At 45.7% G+C, this 21,214-nt stretch overlaps 1 protein-coding gene across 1 annotated transcript in view; it reads right to left on the reverse strand.

Moving 5' to 3' along the window:
• LOC147727987 (estradiol 17-beta-dehydrogenase 11-like) overlaps positions 1–21,214 on the reverse strand; it is a 287,990-nt gene that overhangs the window by 38,109 nt on the left and 228,667 nt on the right. Inside the window, exon 5 of the mRNA XM_086961899.1 lies at positions 6,377–6,514. Coding sequence (XP_086818025.1) covers positions 6,377–6,514 — 138 coding nt within the window. The remainder of the gene's footprint in view (positions 1–6,376; positions 6,515–21,214) is intronic.

Below are 21,214 nucleotides of genomic sequence, written 5' to 3' on the forward strand. Positions count from 1 at the left end.
AAATTGGTTTGGGATTTTCTTGTGTTGTGGTTTCACTTTCTTACTCTTTGTGTGCTATACTTTGCCTCTAAGTTACGCCTGGCTGCTTTTGTGCCAAGCTACCAGATGGTTAAGCACAGGTTAACTTAGTGACTTTTGTGGTTTACCATGAAAAGGAGTGCGGTTGTTGACTGAGTGGGCCTTCCACCCCCCTCAGCCAATAACCCATTTTCTTACACTGTTCCATAAGTGTCCTACACCAACTCTGGTGTCGGAGACAGTCAGCAGTAAGGTGAGAAAGGAATGTGTGCGTTGGCATGCAATCCACTCACCCAGACCACCATACGTTTGACCTGGATGTGGGCATTGTTTATTTTATTTAGAGTGAGGGTAGCATATTGGTCATTAAAAAGATATTGGGAGGGATGTGAGGTTCAGAGATGCCCTTCAAAACCCTTCCAACATGGTGTGGCAAACTGATAGCTGTGTATTAACCTGATATGTTTCTGAAAGTGTGAGAAACATAGTTGTATACATGTACATATTTATTTATTTGATGAGTTTTATATAGTAATGGCTAAACCCGGAGGTATCAGAGCGCTTTAAATGAGGTTCCACAAAATTACAAAATTACATCAGTTACAAATTACATCAGTTGCAAAAAAAATATTACAAGAGCATAGAAGACGAGATAAGTGAAGGGTAGAGGGAAAGGGGGTAAGGGTAAAGGGGTAGGAGGGAGATACAATGGAGAGACAAAGGAAAGTCTGCCCAAAATCAGGCTGCGTAGGTGACAGTCCAGGGCGAAGTCCTAAACAGCTGCGGTGCATCCATTTGGGCGTAGGGGCGTAGCCCCACTAAGCCCTGGACACACCGTGGCACTGCAGCTAAGCTATTAATAAACATAACACACTAATTCTTCAAATTAGCGACATAGCCAGCGCAGCGCGGGAGGGACAGGCAATCAGATGATCATGTTGATGCCTGGTAATTGGTGCGGTCCGTTGTGCGCAGGGGGTGGGGGGGGCATGGGCTGCTGGTCTGCTGCAGCTGCGCATGAGAATTCCGTTGCGCGAAAAACACTTTAGGCATAGAGAAGGGGCCGGGGGTGCGGCTTCAGCCGGGCCGGGTTTACAAAGGCTGCCCAGGGCGAGTACACAGTGTGCCCCCCTAGCCAATCCTGGTGCTGCATGCAGCGCTAGGATTTGCTGGTCCACCGCGCATCCAATAATGGATGTTGCGCTGTGGACCAGCCAATCCTGGCGCTGCATGCAGCACCAGGATTGGCTAGGGGGCGCGGCGTGGGTCGGGGCAGAGTGGCGCGACCCCGGGCAGGAGGAGAAGCAGACGGCGGCGAGACTCGAGAGCCCCTCATGTGTCATCACCGGGAGGCGTGATGCTGCGGGTGAGCTCAGGTGACCGTCTGACTGAGTGTACCACTGGGTGCCAGTGCAAGGGACAGCAGGTACAGCATAGATAGCCAGTGCATTGCGGGTGCCAGTGGGTACATGTGCAGTTCGTGTGCGAGCAGGGTGCTTAGATATATCAAAGTCAAAGATCCTGTGCTCTGTAGGTTATGGCGTTGTTAGAACTTAGAAGTTTGTCGATGCTGAATAAGGGGAGAGTTTTCGAGATAGTGAGCGGGGAAGCACATGCATAAACAGCCTTCACCATGTTGACTCTGCCTCTCTGATTTCTTAATTAAATGGGTAGTTTGCCTTTTCACCGTTCCTAGATTTGAAACTTATTACCATAAAGTAAAAGTTTGTAAGCACATCTGTACTTGTTGACTACAGTTATGCGGACCAGGGAGGCACCATTTGAGGCTCACTTTTCCACACAGCCTTAGCCTTCGGATTCCTTTCCTTTTACATGTTTTTAGAATTAAATTAAAGGCTCCTAAACCCGGCATTTATTGGGGAAAACAAACAATCATTAGACTCTGGGCTCATGTGCTGCCTAACCTCATGGAAACAATCTGATTGACCTAGACGGGAAGGATACAAAGTGTGACTGTGTTGATTGGTATTAATAGATGTCACTCATTCCGTTGCTCACCTATCAGGACACTGCTGGTAATGGCTGGAAAGGTAGTGAAGTATATAGAATGGATGTAGCATGGTACACCTGGCAGCCATTTGATCGACAGGCCCACACACAGACAGGTAGACACACTCACACAGACAAACAACTCTCTCTGTCTCTTTCATAGGCATCACTCAGAGTTCTCTATTTGTGGGCAAAATACTGGCATGTTGATCAGCAAAGCAGGAAGTGACCACCACCTCTAGTTGATTATGGAGTACTTCCGGTTTCCTACCTGTTTACTCCTGAGGCTTGCTTAAAAGGGCACCAATTGCTACTGGGGCTTTAATTGAATTAGTGGAAGGTCATGCCACTTTCTTAGCACAGATGAGGGACCAGACCGAAGCAGATGTAGTCTCTCTTTGGAGTTGAGTGCCGAGAGACAGAGACTTACCACATAACTTTGCCAAGGACATAGGTTGTGGTTAAAAGCACAAGTTTGTGATCTGCCCTATTCTCTCTGGTGTCTGGCCTGCACACCCTCTCCTATTGCAAGTTATTCATTTTAATACACCCACCAACTGGTTATCTCATAATAAAAAATGTCTGCTTCTCCGTATACGGGACATGTTTTTAAAATACAATTTAGAATTGAAAGGTTAAAACCCAATGGGGAGCATCCAGCTCACCAAGCGCACTTGTACTGAACTATGCAGATCTGAATTCAAAGTATCGCGAATAGTTGGAGCTATATTCCAGGTGAGGTGTTGGATTTGTTGTTCTTCAGATTATTGAACATATTGAATGATTCATACCATGATAGTGGACCACGTAAGAAGCCTACTAGCTGAATAGACTCATAAATTTGGACTTACTCTTGCCTCTGAATTACTGCTCTCTCATAACCATTATACACCAATGAAGGTCACACCCTAATTTCGTCCACATGACAGAAACCAGCCTCTTTCCTTGGTTGCAAATCTGTTGGGGTGTGTGGGGCCACTGCAGTGGTTAACTTACAACTACAGTGTAAGGTTCAGGGTGTGAAGTGCAGTGCTGTTGTGATACGAGTGAACATGTTATGCAGGTGCAGTGCAGGTAGAGCGCTGGTGCAGATGCATGTGTAGGTGCGTGCTGCACCACTGCAGGTACGTGCTCCTGTGGAGGCATTCATGTATGCACTAGTGCAAGTGAAACCAGAGGAAATGTTCTACGTGTCACTGAGTCAATCTGGTGGTATGTTCTCTGGAATGTATGCGTTCTACGAATACAAATGCTATGAATGGGATGAAGGTGGCCACGGCTGATGAAAACACGGCCAGGTCAGCGGCAGAACTGTGTAAGTCCCTCGTATGATATTTCTGCTAGCATTTCAACACTTATGAATTGATTGTAATGTTGCGGTTGTGCAAATATATCAAGCAGGCATAACTGAGTGGTGCCTGCTTTCCTGAAGAATATCACAATAAAGTATTGATCTAATACTTAGTAAAGCTTTGGTTCTGCAATGACTGTTACAATGATTCACTGTTCAGGAAAATGCAGTTGGCGTGTCAGCACTTGTCCGTCACCAATGCTTTGTGAAGGCTGTTTCCCAACTGCTGTGCAGCTTCTTCTACTCTTAGAACTGAGATTTTAATGGAAGTCTTATAGTCTGAATTCAGCACCTGAGCGTAATAGGACGGAATGTATGAAGCTATGTGGTTATACTGAATAAGCAGCTACCTATGTTATGCCATCTATTAATGCAATAACTGCACTTTCACAATTGCTTTATTAACCTTCCTGCTTTCTAAATTTGCTTGAAAATGCACGATTTTTCTTCTTTTTTTCAAAATTTTCTTGGAGGTTAACCGCCCCCCAAACCCCTCTTTTGGGGTTCGGGCTCGCTCCCAGCGCTCGCTCGCTACAGTGCTGTATGCAAATCACTTTGCGCCGCATCACTTTCAAATTTCACCCACCGCCTCTGGTCCTAAACCCATCTCCTCTATAGCTATAGCCATGAATCATTCAATTTTTTTCTAACATTATAGAAGGACCCTTGAACCTGTGTCAGACTGTACATATTGTGATAGATTTAAACGTTTAAGTTCAAAACCAACAGAAATAAAATACCACTCCCTACTTTTATTCCAATTCAGCTTCCAGATTTTCTTGAGGTCAGACTTAATTTATGATTGATTGTATATTCCAGTTAGTAAAGGTATATTTAGAAAAACAAAATCTGCAATCTAGAGGAGCTCTAAACCGTGAAAGTGGCGTTGTCTACGTTACACCTTTCATGAGACTTGTTGAAACTATTCCTCACAACATGCTGCTCCCGTAGGCTTTCTCTAGGCTTTCTATATGGTCAATTATTAGGTGCATGCATTTTAAATGTGTAACAACAACAAGAGAGTTAGGGCTGAAAGGACACTCCTATACCCCAATCGAAATATAATTAACAACAAAGGAGTGACTAGAACAGAAAATTTACAAGTGAAGTGAAATGTGAAAAAATAACAATTATTTTATATAATACCCTCACTCACCCGACTATTGGGTGACATGCTTCATCATTGGGTAGTTTTCACCGGGCAGGTAAAAGACCTATCTGGTGTGCTACGGCACCTGCATTTGCAGTGGAGCTGGATTCAATAAAAGCAGTGAATAAAGTGAGAAAGTGATAAAGTTAAAAAGGTGCGGACGCTGATCCAAACCAAACTTTAATAAAGATCGGCGTGGGCATCTGAATAAAAAAGGGTGGGATGGATAATGTAGACCTTAAGTTTGAGTCGTATCATCCAAATCACTGGGTCGACATGTTTCTGCTCTTAAGGCCAAGTCGGCCGAGCTTTCATCAGGGCCAAAAAGGAAAGAACACTGGGCGGTATGCACTCTCTAAGGTGCACCCTGACCTCAGTGTTAACGTTAAGTGTTTTTTAACTCACGGTTCTTAGTACCGATTAAACCTGGGATTTCCAGGTCATGAGGATATGAAACGGAGATTCCCCTCACATCATGGGCACAAGTGGTGGGGGTTTTCTTCACATCGGAGGAAACAGCGCTCCCATGGCTCCCCGCGTGTGACCTAAAGGGTTCACAACCACTGCCCTGACTCGTATGTCAGTTACTGAATTTTGTAAGTTTAGAGGTTTGTAAGGTACTAAAAGATGAATAACTCCAGAGGCACCATAACTTCGACTTCTGCAGCAGTTCTACTGCAGACACAACAAACGTATGAAGTGTTTCAGCTTCCCATGTTTTTAGGATGCTGAGAATAGCTAGGTTTATAGTGCTCTCCGAAGGCAATTGTCAATTCTGTTCCCGGGCGTAGCAATATCGACAGAGAAGGAACTTCAATTAATTTTAAAATTGTTGAAGGGTGAAATGGTCAAGAGCTTAGAGAAACTGACTGATGATACAGGAATTGCAATCTGATGGATCTAATAATCACTGTCAAAGGGAACAAGGACAGTTTGAATGGATAGTGGCCAATATTTGCAGTGGACCTAAGGGTAGTGGAGAAGGGTTCTGCCTAATGGTAGCACTACCACTGGTGACCCACAAGACCGGCCCAGGTATTGCCTTATAGAAAATCATTGTATCTGGGGCCTACTGACTCCTTTCTGTATTTTGCATCTTGTGCCTGGTAAAGACGGGCTTCCATTTGGGCAGCTCACTTTCAAACTTCTTATTCTGTCTCTAAATGACACTAGCAGGAGATGACTATCTTTTGGAAACTTCCATTGTATACATATGTTCAATCATGAACCACTCCCCTCAATCAACTCACCAATCATCTCACTGCGAACAGTGCCACATACTCACGACTTGGCACTGGGTGTACCTTAATACCTCACCTATCCTTCCTGATAAAAGATAAAATGTTGGAACATTTGCATGGCCTCACCAGCAATAGTTGTTCAGAGGCAAGCAGAAGACTTGCACCTGCTGCAAAGAGTCTGTATTCCTCCCGCACTCTGCAGGCACACACACCTGCACTATTTAATTGGAGCATAGAGGTGGAAACCATATTGATTTCTAGGTAAGACAAGGGCTGAGCCACTGTTTGGGTGTACTGTCCATTTTTCCTAATCTTATTAATTTCATATTTGATATGCCCCACTAACTTCAAAACTGGTTGTTCAAAGAAGCAATTCAGTATCTGTGCACTCATGTCACTGAAGCCCACAGCACGACTGAAAGAAGCGAGCAAATCAATTGAATCTTTGTCTGACTTCAACCACCAAGATAACTCTATTACGGATATAGGGCAAATACTGGAGTAGCATGATGGATCACAAAAGTGTCAATGTTTGTCCTTGAAACAAATGATCCAAATAAATTAGCAGGGAGGTTGGAAACCCTCCGAGGACACTTTTGATCTTACCGTGATCTTGCGTTTTTAACAAACCCGGTGTTTATAAACACTGGACAGAGGCAACTGGTTTTGATGCCGTTCTTTCCAAGGCCAGCGAGCTCTGCCGTTAGCGCGATGTGGAACCCAACCGCAGCAAATTTGCTTGAACTGAAACAGAAATACAAAGAATCACACAGTCATCAAATAAATAGCTGTAACTCCCTATTTAATGTTATATTTCGGGAATACCATGCACACGTAAGATAACTGGTGAGCAGTTAAGAAAATGTGCCTTCTAATTGGTTGTAACATATTAATCATTTAAAATATTTCTTTGTAAATGTTGGACAAAAGTTACTCTGGTTTTTGTGAACTAGCAGTTGCCATTAAGGTTTACAATTTGTCTTATAAGATTCATCTAGGAGTAATGGTTTGATTTCCTAAAGATTTACTCATTTGGATGCATTTTAAAAGGTGGCTTTCTGTCATACGACTTATCAAAGCAACCAGTGCCCACAGGATGCCTTTGTCCTTGTAGCACTTAAGATGTCAACTGTAGCACTAAGAGAAACAAGCTCTGTCAGAGCCAAAAGGTCCAGATTTTTGTTAGGGGAAGTGGTTAAAAGTTGGCTGACTGTGTTTGTTGTCCAAAGCTGTCCTAGAAAGAAAGTTCCAGAATGAAGAACCATATTGGGTAATGTGAAAGCTCTGAGTAGGGCTTCTTGACTGCATTACCAGAGTTAAGCTGTACCCTCTTAGAAAAGGAGTCAGAAGTTGAAGATTGCATTGTAAGAGGGGAACTTACAGGATATAGGGCCATATGTATGAAACTTAGGTTTTGCGATGCTTAAATAGAGATTTTTAGAGAATCGCTATTTGAGAATCGCAAAATGCTATGTATGTAAGATTTGCAAATAATTTTGCGAATCCTACATATTCCTTAATTGCGAATCGCAAATTGCAATTCGCAATTAAGGAATACCCCCCCATTCATTCCTATGAGCCTAGAGGCCCATAGGAATGAATGGGAAGACATTCTCAATTTGCGATTCTCAATTAGAGAATCGCAAATTGAGAATGCAATTTCAAGCGTGCCAGGGTGTCAAAAGGACACCCTGTTGCACCCCTGAAATGTGCATGCGTGCACATGTGGCACACATATATGCCCTAAGGGCATGTATGTGCGCCACATGGCACTTTGAAAAATGCTAAAAAGTGAATTTTTCAAAGAAATTGGTGGTAATTTTCGATTCCTTAAGGCCAAATTGCACTTTTTCTGTGCTTCTTACATTGCATTTAAGGAATAGCAATTTGCGATTCCTTAAATGCAATCGCAAAATAAGGAATCGCAAATTTTGCGATTCCTTATTTTGCAAGGCAGTTTTGCTTTCATACATACCATTAAGCCTAATTGTGATCGCAAACGGCGACATTCTGCGAATTTCTGCGTTTGCGATCGCAATTTGGGATGATACATAAGGCCCACAGAAAGTAAAATATTTAATATCAGGTAATTTTGACAAAGGTCCGTTATTTTGTTGCATCTTCACAAAAAACAGTGTGCCCTCCCCCCCCCCGCTTTCCTTTGTGAACAACAAAGCCTTAAACATAACAATATTTTAGTAGACCTGTAAGGGAAACAGGCGTTTTACAGGTTCCCTCCTCCATGCCTTTTGCCTCCATTTCGACTGCTAGGTACGAGCAGTGACGGCTGGTGAACTTTGAAAGTGGTAGGGCGCAAGAACAAATCCTGAGTTTGTATGCATGAGCAGTTCAAGGGAAATACGTTTTGAAAGAGTCCTCCTCACTCGAAAAGTTTTTTAAAAAGGTGAAAAAAAGGTGTATTTTCTAATGCAATTTCTTTGAAAAATTGGCCCAAAGCCAATCGTTTTTGCATGCTAAAATATGATCACATTCTTCCTTGAGGAAGTACACAGTTAATTTTGGGAATAAAAAACGTACACTAATAAGTCAAAAGGCATGCAATACAGATACTGAAATGTGGGGCAAACGACAGGTAATAGACAAGCATTTTGGTTTCACCGATTTATGTCACATTTATGTCACATTTAACAAACAGACTATCATAAACCTGAGAAACAAGTTGTACTCAGAAAATAACAAAGTGAGCACATGACAGTTGTGAGGAATAAACAGAGTGTTATGAGAATATATTTTTTCTGTGCAGTGTTTTGCTGCCTTGAAAGCAGCATCATTCGGGTCCAGCAGCGAGATTACAAGCAGTTTACAGAAACGACCTAAGCGTCTGCAGGAAAACATTTACAGATCGTCAAATCCTTACATGTAGAGCAAATCAGGCCACGTCACTGATACTGAAACAAACAGCTATTCCATAACACTTTATGCTGCGTGAGTTTAGTGAAGAGGTTTGTAATATTTGCAAAGAGGACACTTTACCTGTATTTCTCTTGCCTGGTCCATCCCGGCCTTCCCATAATTCTTTACTACCCATCACTATTTCCCTCGCTGGCAGATGCTGTCTATGCTCCCTGGCATACTCGGGTAGCATGGGGTCTGCCTTTGAGGAAACTGAATGATGCCTACAAACATTCAATGGACATCCTTAAACCTTAGCAGAGATAGACACAGAGGCATGGTCCTTCGGCATAGACATCCATGCACATAGTTATATGGCCGGGATACCCGTCACCCCCTCCCAACACAATCCCCAAGGATGGGAAGACGGACACATTTCTTGAACTTTTGGAAGGCGGGAGGGAGTTACCCTCCCGGCCGTATTTATTAAAATATGAAACAAAATTAAAACATTAAAATAACAGTTTCATATCATGTACAATTTTTCCATTTACACATTACGATGTTTATTGGCTAACCTTAACACATCTCTAATACAAAGGTTCTCCTAGCCGAGTCTAAAACATCCTGCAAATGCATATTCTCAAAATTAAAATTGTACATCCTAACATTACGGGCCAACGGCAAGGTCGTAACCGGTGTCAGATCCCTAAACCATAACTCCCCCTCACTTGTGAGGGGCGGGCGCACAGAGGACTGTACCTCTGTGCCAACTTCCAATTTCCCTTGTCTTAACGGGGGCCCCATATTTACTCAACGCCATCTTAGTGGTCGTCTGAGGACTCGTGTGAGGTGTCTAGAAGGTAGCGTAGACCCCCCTCCCGCCCCACACAACTTACCACATCCGCCGTCGCGGATGTCCTGGCCCCGGGAAATTCGTAGGAGGGGCCCGTAGTCCCTCCTCCCCTGGGAGGGGCCTATGACCGCCTTCCCTATCCCCATGTGAGGGGCCAATGGCCGCCTCCCCCCGGGCGCTCCCATCCATAATGGGTGGCGCCCCACCTCTAGGGATCTTCAAATTACTGCTCACCGATCATGACCTTACCGCCCGACCAAAAAATAAATACGACGTTTTTGAACCTAATGGACAGAATAATGGTTATACTGGACATTTCGCAATATATAACCTTTAACTACTCAAATAAACCATCTTTTCAATTAGACTGTGATACTCCGCCTAAACATGCTAAAAGCAACCAGTTTATTGTCATACAAACAATCCAAACTTTATTAATAAACAACCTGTAAAAGAGATAATATCACCGTCAATCGACTTTATTGCAATACTAATCGTTGCCATAAGGGGCTGGTGGGTGGGTCAAAATTGGCTCCTTGTTCCGTCTAGGGCTCACATGCAACGAGGAGGTGCAGCTTCTAAGCACAGGAACAAGAGGATGCTTCCTTGGATTGTTGCTCCTTTTATTCTTCCCCGGGAGGGCGTGTACCCTCCTCGATCCGCCTACAGGGCGTGGCCAACGGTGTAGGTGTCTAGGACAACCCCTCCTGGGCGGGAAAAGGCGCGCCCCGGCTATGCCGCTTCGGGCATACCAGCCGAGACACGCCTCCCGCCCAAAATGGTTTCCCGGGGGGCAGGGCACCCTACCATACGTTCGGGGGGACCGAATGGTCGCCCCTTTCCATATGGCCGGGATACCCGTCACCCCCTCCCAACACAATCCCCAAGGATGGGAAGACGGACACATTTCTTGAACTTTTGGAAGGCGGGAGGGAGTTACCCTCCCGGCCGTATTTATTAAAATATGAAACAAAATTAAAACATTAAAATAACAGTTTCATATCATGTACAATTTTTCCATTTACACATTACGATGTTTATTGGCTAACCTTAACACATCTCTAATACAAAGGTTCTCCTAGCCGAGTCTAAAACATCCTGCAAATGCATATTCTCAAAATTAAAATTGTACATCCTAACATTACGGGCCAACGGCAAGGTCGTAACCGGTGTCAGATCCCTAAACCATAACTCCCCCTCACTTGTGAGGGGCGGGCGCACAGAGGACTGTACCTCTGTGCCAACTTCCAATTTCCCTTGTCTTAACGGGGGCCCCATATTTACTCAACGCCATCTTAGTGGTCGTCCGAGGACTTGTGTGAGGTGTCTAGAAGGTAGCGTAGACCCCCCTCCCGCCCCACACAACTTACCACATCCGCCGTCGCGGATGTCCTGGCCCCGGGAAATTCGTAGGAGGGGCCCGTAGTCCCTCCTCCCCTGGGAGGGGCCTATGACCGCCTTCCCTATCCCCGTGTGAGGGGCCAATGGCCGCCTCCCCCCGGGCGCTCCCATCCATAATGGGTGGCGCCCCACCTCTAGGGATCTTCAAATTACTGCTCACCGATCATGACCTTACCGCCACAGGCCGGATAGTTGACCGGCTATCCGGACCCCCCACAAACTCCTACTAAAGGTCATGGCTACACAAATTCTTTAACCAAGCTATGAAGTCTCCTATGAGTAAGACATTCCCTTCCCGGGACAAATGGACCCCATCTTCAAGATACATATGGTCCCCCCGAATACATCCATGTGGGATACAATGCAACTGGCCTGAACGAAACAACCTACTAAGCTTGTTATTAACTTTCTTTACCGACTGATTCAAAGCTGACACAGAGAGGGCCCCCCGCCACACCTTCCGAGGAATCATGTGTGACCATGCAATCGTGCACCCCGGAACCCTTCTCGCCAACCAGCTTACTGTGGATAAAATTAACTCGAGAAGTACTCGTCGACCAATGGTTACCAAATCATTGCCCCCAAGATGTACTATGATTACAGACGGCGGTGACCTCGTCCGCCCTAACAGTCCCTCAATAAAAGTTTGAAACTGGTCAATACAGAGCCCGCCCCTTCCGTGGAAGGTCACCCTGCACCCGTATTCCCCAGCCACGTGAATCATGTCACCTGCTTTGAATACGTCCGCGGCACGCCTCACGTATGAGTGGCCAACGACCCACACCACTCTTCCCTCAGCCGGTGATCTTTGACCGCTGGTCCCCAGGTGTCGGGTCAACTGCGCAGTCCGCCCCGCAAAGCCTGCTCGCGAAACTGTAAACCAAACAGAAAACAAGAAGCGTGAGTGTATGATAATAGCTTCACAACATGTGCAACCGCACATACCTTTTATAACAATTCGAGGACCAACGCCCCAACTGTTTCACCTTTTCAACACTCGGACCCCTGGCTGTAGCCTCCGTAGCAGCCCCTATCCGGAAGGAATGGGTCCCAAAATCGCTCGGGTTCAAGCCCGCTGCCGCGATTGCCATTGTTAACACCCGCTGAAACTGAAACCTAGTCAGTGGGGTGGCGTCGGTGTGCCTCAGCAAGCTTCCCCCCCATGATGCCGCCCTCTGCGCTAAATACTCCTCCACGCATTTTACCGGGCACATGGGAGATCCTGGAATGCGCTGGACTACCACACTGTCCCTGATCGCTCCCTGATCGGTTTTGGACCTGGCTATTGTGACTACCATCGTATCACCCTTAATTTGCATGTGTTCTCGACACAGACCTCCCCCCGTATCCTGCTTATTCCTCGCTACCAGTTCGCTTACCCGCATAGCCCCATGGAATGCTAATGCAAAAGCGGCCCGGAACAGCACTGTCTCTGACTGAGATGAACATGTCGCAGGGAGTACGGACATTAACAGGGACAACCTTGCTAGCCCTCAAGGCGTTGCCATCCACGCAGTGCCTTCCTTACGAGAAAGGACGATGTGGGGTCCTGGATGCCATGAGCCTGTGCCATGAAGGCAATGGCGGCCCGGTGCCTATTGGCTGTTGCCAGTGATCGGCCTTCCTGATGTAGAGATACCAGAAATTTCAGGACATACTCCTCTTGCCCCCAATGCTCCCCCCTAGCTGAACCCAAAAATGACCAATAGGAACGGAACGCTCCTTCATATGCCTTCCTTGTCCTGGGCGCTAGACTCTCTCCCACGAGGTTTTGTAATCCGGGGCACCGAGAGACCAGAGAGCTTCGGGAAATGGTTCCGCCACCAAGTCCGCCGAGGGCAGATAACCCCGGAAGGCCTGCATGTGGAAACGAGAGAGTGCATCAGCCGCCTGGTTCAGAACCCCAGGCACGTGACTTGCCCTAAAGTGGACGTTTAGTCTCATACACAGCAGGACAATTTCTTTCAGCAATCTCAAAATCCATTTGCAGCGTGCTGCCTGATTATTGATACATTCAACCACGGTCATATTATCAGACCAGAACACCACTGTGCGATCACGAAACCCCTCTGGCCATGTTTTCAAGGCCACTAGAATGGGGAACAGCTCAAGAAACCCAATGTTACCTGTGAGCCCACTATCGTGCCACCACGCCGGCCATGTTCGTGCCGACCATTGATTACCGAAGATGGCGCCAAAACCCACACTCCCTGCCGAGTCGGTCCACAACCCTAGCTCCTCGGAGGAAGCTGGTGGCTTGTTCCACACGACGCGACCGTTGAAATCCGCCAGAAATGCCAACCATATGCGCATATCCTGGCGAACCTCTGCTGACAGTCTTGTGCGGTGGTGCCCTTCCTTGAGGCCAACCATGGCTTGTGCGATAGAACGGGAAAAGGGGCGAGCCATCGGTATCACTCTAAGGGCAAAGTTAAGCTGACCCACCGCTTGTTGCAACTGATGGAGAGTCACTTTTTTCTCGCCGATGCATATTTCGAGCGAGGCCTTAAATTTCATTACCTTCTCCTTGGGCAAACGGAAGCACCCCTCCACAGAGTCGAGCTCAATTCCCAGAAACTCGAGTGAAGTAGATGGCCCCACTGTCTTGCCTGGTGCCAATGGCACGCCAAATCGTCTCATGAGATTACAAAATTCCCTCAAAGCCTGTGCACATTCCGTGTCCCCTGCTGCCCCCAGAAACAGAAAATCATCAAGGTAATGCATAACCTGCGTATAGCCCGTGACTCTGGTGAACGCCCATTGCAAAAAACAACTGAACTTCTCAAAATACGCACAAGAGATGGAGCAACCCATTGGCATACATTTATCCATGTAGTAGCGTCCTTGAAACACAAAACCTAAGAGACGCTGATCCTGTGGGTGTACCGGGAGCAACCGGAACGCTGACTCGATATCTGATTTAGCCATCAGCGCTCCGGGCCCCAGGCAATTCAACATGGCGACGGCTTCATCAAAGGATGCATACCGCACCGAACAAACTCCTGGGTCAATCGCATCATTCACCGAAAGACCCCTAGGAGCGGACAAATTATGGATCAACCTAAACTCACGTGGGTCCTTCTTAGGGACTACTCCCAACGGTGAACAAACAAAGTTAATAACTGGCGGGTTCCCATATGGTCCCGCAACCCGACCTCGGGCCACCTCCTTTGCAATCTTTGCTTGTACTACCGCCGTATTTTGTTGAACCGATAGTTGGTTCTTACACTGTGCTTCCCCCCGAAAATCCCCCGCCGGGATGCGGAAACCATATGAGAAACCGTCTCGCAACACCCCGGCGGAGACATGATCAGGGTATTCGTTCAGCCAAGGGATCATTGCCATGATGTCAACGGGAGTAGGTAGCGGTGCCCCCCGGTCGATATTAGACCTGTTTGGCCCCTCCTCTACCCCCTGTATCATCATTCTTGGCTCTGCATGAACTTTCGGGGTGTGAAGACTGTCCGCACCCTGCACACTCATGCCTGAACTTGCATGTCCCTTGTGGCCTAGTGCACTTGCCTCTGTTAAAGTTCCAACAGACCCCTTTCCTACCCGAGTTCCCATTACTCCTTGTGTGTTGATCACTGCTGGCGCCCGCCCGAAAGGGTGCCGCCGAAAGATGGCGGGAAGGCTCCGCCCCATTCCCGCCAAACGAAGACGACTTCCTCGTGTTCGGCATAACCTGCTTCTGCCAGGAAATGGAGTCGAAACAATCCCACGTCTGGGATGAGTCGTGCTCCTTGGCCTTACGAAACTTGTTATCATAACCCATCCATTGATTGCCTTCATACGTTTCATAAAATTCCATTATACGTGTCTGGTAACAAGCCAATTCCGGCAATACTTCGGGCCTACGTTCCCCCATGATTGCAGTGAACATTCCAAACGCCGTGGCCCAATTAGCGATCGTCTCATCTACTCTGAAACCCGCCATTTTTGCACGCCATACACTCGGATGCAACAACTCCTTCTGATTTTTAACGTGCTCTATCTCATAGTGATCGGTCAACAGCGAAAACATGTTCACATATTTATCAGCCCAGATCCTTTCTTTCGTGGCCATCGGGATATGTTGGACCACCTTTTCCCTCCTTGAGGGTAACGATCCCTCCCTCGCCATTGGCAACGGCTGCTTACCCGAATCAGTAGCTGGATCTGTTGTTGCTGCTGTTCCAACGCCCGACGCCGGTTGTTCCGAGGGAACCTGAGGGGAAACAAGAGGACAAGGTGCCTTCGCAGCATCTCTCGATTGCCGCAACTGCTTCATTATTAACCTGGCCTCCTCGGCCGTGTCTCCCGGTGCTACGGCACCCTCGTTGCTCTTGCCTAACCACGCCGCCAACTGGGCGGCCAGCTCGGGAGGCATATCCCCCTCGTTAACAGGTGTAACCACAACAGGGATCGGCTGTCCCGCGTTCGGGACCGGAACTGGGGCCTCCACTGGACTGACCGGGCTTGCCGGAGGTGACTCGGGAACCGGGGCCTCCCCCCCTGTCGCCCTATTCCTGGCCCTTTTACCTCTCCCGGCAGGGACTACTCCCGGCAATGCTGGTCCGATGACTTTTTTCGGTCTGCCCGTACCATTCATTGCCGCCATCTGCTTCTTCATGTTTGCCATGTCTTTCACCAGCATGCGAAGCATTTGTTCGGTCCCAACCTTCTTTCCGACCCTCTTGCCAGGCATCGTTCACGGATATTCGACTCGAGGTCCTGGATCCAAAGGTTCGAAATCACTTAAAAGAGAAACACAAAAATTACAAGTTCTCAAAATTGGCTCCTTGTTCCGTCTAGGGCTCACGTGCAACGAGGAGGTGCAGCTTCTAAGCACAGGAACAAGAGGATGCTTCCTTGGATTGTTGCTCCTTTTATTCTTCCCCGGGAGGGCGTGTACCCTCCTCGATCCGCCTACAGGGCGTGGCCAACGGTGTAGGTGTCTAGGACAACCCCTCCTGGGCGGGAAAAGGCGCGCCCCGGCTACGCCGCTTCGGGCATACCAGCCGAGACACGCCTCCCGCCCAAAATGGTTTCCCGGGGGGCAGGGCACCCTACCATACGTTCGGGGGGACCGAATGGTCGCCCCTTTCCATTAACAGAGCAACACTGAATCCACATCTAAATTGCATTTATCCACTCTGGTAGACTGGAAGAGTTTAAAACTGCTGTCGACTTTACCATTTAAAGTAATGGCAAAGCCCAAACCTCCCATTTTAATATATGTAAGTCACCCCTAAATTCGGCCTGTCGAGCTTCAAGGCAAGGTGCTATATGTTAAAAAGTGGGACATGCACTTTTTCATGTTACAACAGTAAAAACCCTAAATTGTCGTTTTTACTGGGGAAAGGCTAGTAGTCCTATTTACAAGTAGAGTTACAGGCCAACCTCTTACCCCTGCTAATTTCTGAAAGGGACTGCTAAAGTTGGTAATGTAAGGAATTAAAAGAATCAATGCATCAAACCTGATTTCATGGTAAAATTGAATTTAATGTCACTGGTGGGCAAAGTGCAACTTTAGAAGTTGCCATTTTAGTTGCCCAAGATTTCCACTCAAAGTTGCACTCAAGTCTGCTGGACTCGTGAAAGTCATCAGAGTGTAGCTTGGTCACCCAGAACCCAAGGTATCACCCAGGAAAGGCTTTTGGCTGTATCCACGATACCTGCCCGCTGGTCGTCTATTGTTGACTGGACATCTGTCAGGACCGAGAAGACTTAGAAGGTTGTCAACCACTGTGGCGGGACTGCATTAGCGATTTTGTGGACCAAGGAGTAGCTGCAGAAAAACTGGTCGACTGCATCGCATCCCCAGCATCCTTGAGCACCTTGTATCCTTTGCATCAGGACCACCTCCATAGGAAGCTAGAGCATAGGTATACAAGTACCTGGAATTTTCCGAAGACTGCTTTTTCCTCCAAGGTAACTGCTTTTGAGGGCGTTGCCAGTCATTCTGACTGGCTCCCTGTTGGAGTTAGTCACCTAAAATAACTCAAAGCAACCGCATTGATACCCAAGTTGTTCTTGAAAAAATGTCAGTGTCAGATTTATTGAATCTGCTAATGCTTGTTCGTGGTTAAGCGAACAAGAGCATATTTACTATACCTTGTAATTGCTGTGCCTCCAGAACCCTTTGGTAGTCTGTGAGGTTTGACCCCCTGCCTGCTTTGACTGCGCAAGGATATCCTTTTGCAGATGATAGTTACACGCAACAAATTACGTTAACATAACATAAGAAGAGGGATGTACTAGATTTTAAGGACAACTGTGACTGTGTAAATAACTTCCATTTAGAATCATTATCGGAAAAATGTATTGTTTGCGAAAATCATGAAACTATGCCAATGATCTGGCCCTCAATTGACCTAGTTTGCCAGTCGTGCTCAAAGGGAGATATGAATCTTTATGAAGTTTCTACAGTATCATGAAGAAGAATGTAATACTTCACAGCATGACTTTTTATCCTTTAAAATGTAAACTTCACTTGAGTAATCAATGGTGAACCTTACTTAACAGAACGCTGCCTGTACTTGAGTCTTGAGGTGTCTTGACAGAGATCCCATCCTCGTCGCCAGTGTAAAACCAAGATGATTCTTAGGCAAAAACTCATAGGCTAGTTACTTATAAGTAAGAGCTTTATTGAAGACACCCCAGCTATTGCTGGAGCAACTACCACTCTCCTCAAAGACCAAAATCTTCTCCCTAGCCTGGAACATTCTGGAACCCAGGCGTCACAGGGTTCTAGAGGAGACCCTTGCTCAATGCGGCTGCATTGAAAGATACAACACTCACCTAGCATCAGGGAGTTCTCTAGTACAGAAGAGGCTGAACATAAAATGGTACAGCCGATAATTACAAATCAAACACACATCAGTAAATTACAGGGTACAGCACAATTATGAGATAGGTGGGACCACTGTGGATCTGTGTAATTTCACCTGGAAAGTTTGGCTTCTGCAAACAGATTGCATTTCCCGGTGAAACTCTTGAGGGAACATTAGGATTACTGGGGACTGAGTCCCTGAATTACCAATTCCCCCAGTAATTTCTATTTTCTCATTGGAAACGTGTATTACTGCTATAATCTCTGTTAATGCTCCCTGAGTTAATGGTCCCCATTTTTAGGCCAGACGGTCGAGGAAATGGACCCCACAGGAAGTGATCCAGACCACTCACTGAACTTAAATTGAAAAGGAATCTATCAACATGCATAATTTAAAGATACCAAATTCAAAGACGAATATTAAGATGGCAGATGTGTAAACTATATCTGAAAGGGACATTCTAATAGACTTATTTCCCCATACATCTGAGTTATTTATGCATATTTTCCTCTAGTACATTTTAACAGCTTTGAATTGTGGAGTAGCAAAATTTTAATGGTCCGTAATATTTCTCATCATATGTTGATAAATATGCTAATACGTTAATCTGTGTGTTAACATGTGGCAGATGTTGATATAAACAAGCTGATTTACATTATCAAGGTAAAATCAATGAATTATTTATGACATAGCAACATCCATTTAACTGACATTTTTTAACATTAAATTGATAAAGAGGAGGCCTGGGCTGTTGGTTCCAATGTACTTTCACACTTTTCCTTTCCCTTCTTTCTTTGTATAGAAATGTTTTTTAGAAGTTGAATGAATACTCGTTGTGTTTTATGTGGTGAGCAGAGAAGAGAAAGAGCCTTCAGTAGCAGGCAACCTGGTCTACTGATAAATACAATGTCGTACAGCTGTGAGAGCCTTTGTCTAGGGATGGGAAAGTAAGGAGTATACCTGCTTCCAGAAGATAGGGTCACCTGATTAGCTGCAAGCTGAAAGTCAGGACAAGCTCTACTAAACTGTTCGAAGAGACACAGAATTCAATCAAAAAACATTCTCTAGAAAAATATTCTCTCCCACTCCCTACGGGGGAGGAAGATGCTTCTAGAGCATGTTGATTGGTTTAATTCTGTGTCTCTTGGAATAGCTTAGTAGAACTTGTCCTGACTTTGCTGAGGGAAGACTTTTCCCAACTCTGCTGGTTTCCTGGCTTCTTGAGCTTCTCTTTTGAACACCTACGTCTATTTCCCATGAACCTTAATTTGGTTCAACTGACGCTGACACCTTCCGCTTAAAATTCTCTCTTTTCACTCGCAATTCATTATTTAGCTTAGGGAAGTTCCTTTATGGAACCAAATATTTTTTGTTCTGCATCTTGTACTTTGCTAAGTATATGCATCTTTTTTTATATAATATACGAAATCGGATTGAATGACTGCATTGATTTATATGCTTACTTGCTAAACTGATTTATCAATTAATTAAAGCTTGCAATTTCACTAATTTGCTAATAAACTTTCATGGTTTGGACTCCAATCTCTCTGTCATTGATGTGGAGCCAAATTGGTTTCACTTTTATTGAGTTTTGGTGCTAATGCTAGCTTCTTTCATACATCCACAAGAATAGTGGGCAACTTATTTGAAAGTTACACCAAAGACTGCAGATATAGCAATGGGAGCTTCAGATCGACTGGTAGCAGAGATTGTTTGTCGCTGAAGTGTAGGGATCTAGAAATATTCCAGAAAAGATCTAGAACTTGCCCAAATTCAGCCCTTGTCCCTGAAGTCAATGACCCATTTTGGCTTATAGGAGGTGTTACGTGGGTTCTGAAAGCGGTTGTGCTGTGAAAGGAGTGAGTATAAGCAGGGTGGTGTGTCGCAAATTGTGTTTATCAAGTTTGTGGTATATGTCCTGACATTGTGTGTCTCATGGTGTGGTGTCTATTTTAAGTCTGAGAAGGTTGTGAAGCTGATGGAAGAGCCCATGTGCTTCTTTATGTATATTGCGTGTTCACATAAAAGTATATATGCTTGTTGTTGAGAAGTTGAAGTTGTTACCAGACTTGCGTCTGTTAACTTTTGTGGTGTCTGTCCATTAGGTACCATTGGCCAGAGCTACTGCGAGGTGATGCAATCCACGTCATCAGGTGCCGCGCTGGTATTGTTTGGTTGGTGTGAGTGCTGTGCTGGTATTGGTCATCACATTCCGAGCTCTGAAAGGCTTGCAAAGAGAGTGCTGTACTGGGATTGGACAATGGTATTGCTACTTATTGTATTACTATTGGCTGAGAACTTCTGGTTGTTTAAAATCGAGATGGTTTATTTCTATTTGCTGAAAAACACAATTAAAAAAAGTGTTTCAGAACATTGAGAGATTTGATGAGGAGATGTGAGGGTCTCTGTCCTTGAGGGCAAGGTAGCTCCTCCGGAGGGTATGCCAGGTCATTGCATGGCCATCAATGTCGGACTCCACACATGCAGCTGGCTTAATCAATAGAACAAAATCACTGAGAAAGAAGAGTTCTTGCAATTTCCTAGATATGGTACCTTTAATCTAAATATAATACTGAATTTGAGACAAGTGTTATATGACATGAAGTGGCAGCCTAGACCAGCACAGCCTGATGCTTTGAATGCATGGAAGCATGCTACACATGCCAAAGAGAAGGAGAAGTATCAGAATCTAGGAAGCAGGACAGTTTGTAGTTGGGTGAATGCTAAATCTGATGCCTAGCCGCAGGTGTGGAGGAGAGATATTGTTGAAGGAGTAAGAATATATCCACTATTAATGAATGACAACATGAAGAAGAAGAAAGCACAGGAGGGGAAAGATACATGTGCTCTGTCTGAAACTAGTACTGATTGTGACTACAGCAATGAGTTTCTAGAAGACCTGCTGTCTTCCCAACTGCCTCCATATAATAGTTCAACCTCTTGCTGGAGGCCCCCAAATAATGCTAATGATGTGACCACACCCACTAACCTGCAAGCCCAAACAGGAGGCTGCCTCCGACAGCCCCAGTTGTGACAATCGCAATCGCGGCAGCCCCTGTTATGATACGTTTGGTAGTAAAGGCCCCACTTATGACAGCTATGATTATTATAATTCCCATTGTGACTGTCACGACTGAGTCAAAGTTCCTTTTTTCACTACTGGCCCAATAGCTCAGAGTTATTATTTAGTTGTATGGCCCCCAAATATGTTAGGAGATGCTATTGCCCGAGACCTGTCTGTAGTGTTTACGACAACGAGTACCCAGGGTGCTACTGGACTTTTGGCATTAGGAGCACAGTACCAATTGGAGGAAACCTCCACAAAGTGGAGGAACATAGGAGGTTGATGATAGTCTCATAACCGGAACAGTCCCAAGTTCCTTAGATGCTGTTACACTAAATGTGGAATTGAATGAACTTATTAAGGGAAATCTGGATGGCAGATATTTAGATAGGTACCACGAAGAAGTCAAGTTCCTAAGTAAAGAAGTTACTTGAAGTGATTTAAAAGCAGACATC

The sequence above is a fragment of the Lissotriton vulgaris genome, chromosome 3_1 (assembly GCF_964263255.1).
Source record: "Lissotriton vulgaris chromosome 3_1, aLisVul1.2, whole genome shotgun sequence".
In the NCBI taxonomy this organism is placed as follows: domain Eukaryota; kingdom Metazoa; phylum Chordata; class Amphibia; order Caudata; family Salamandridae; genus Lissotriton; species Lissotriton vulgaris.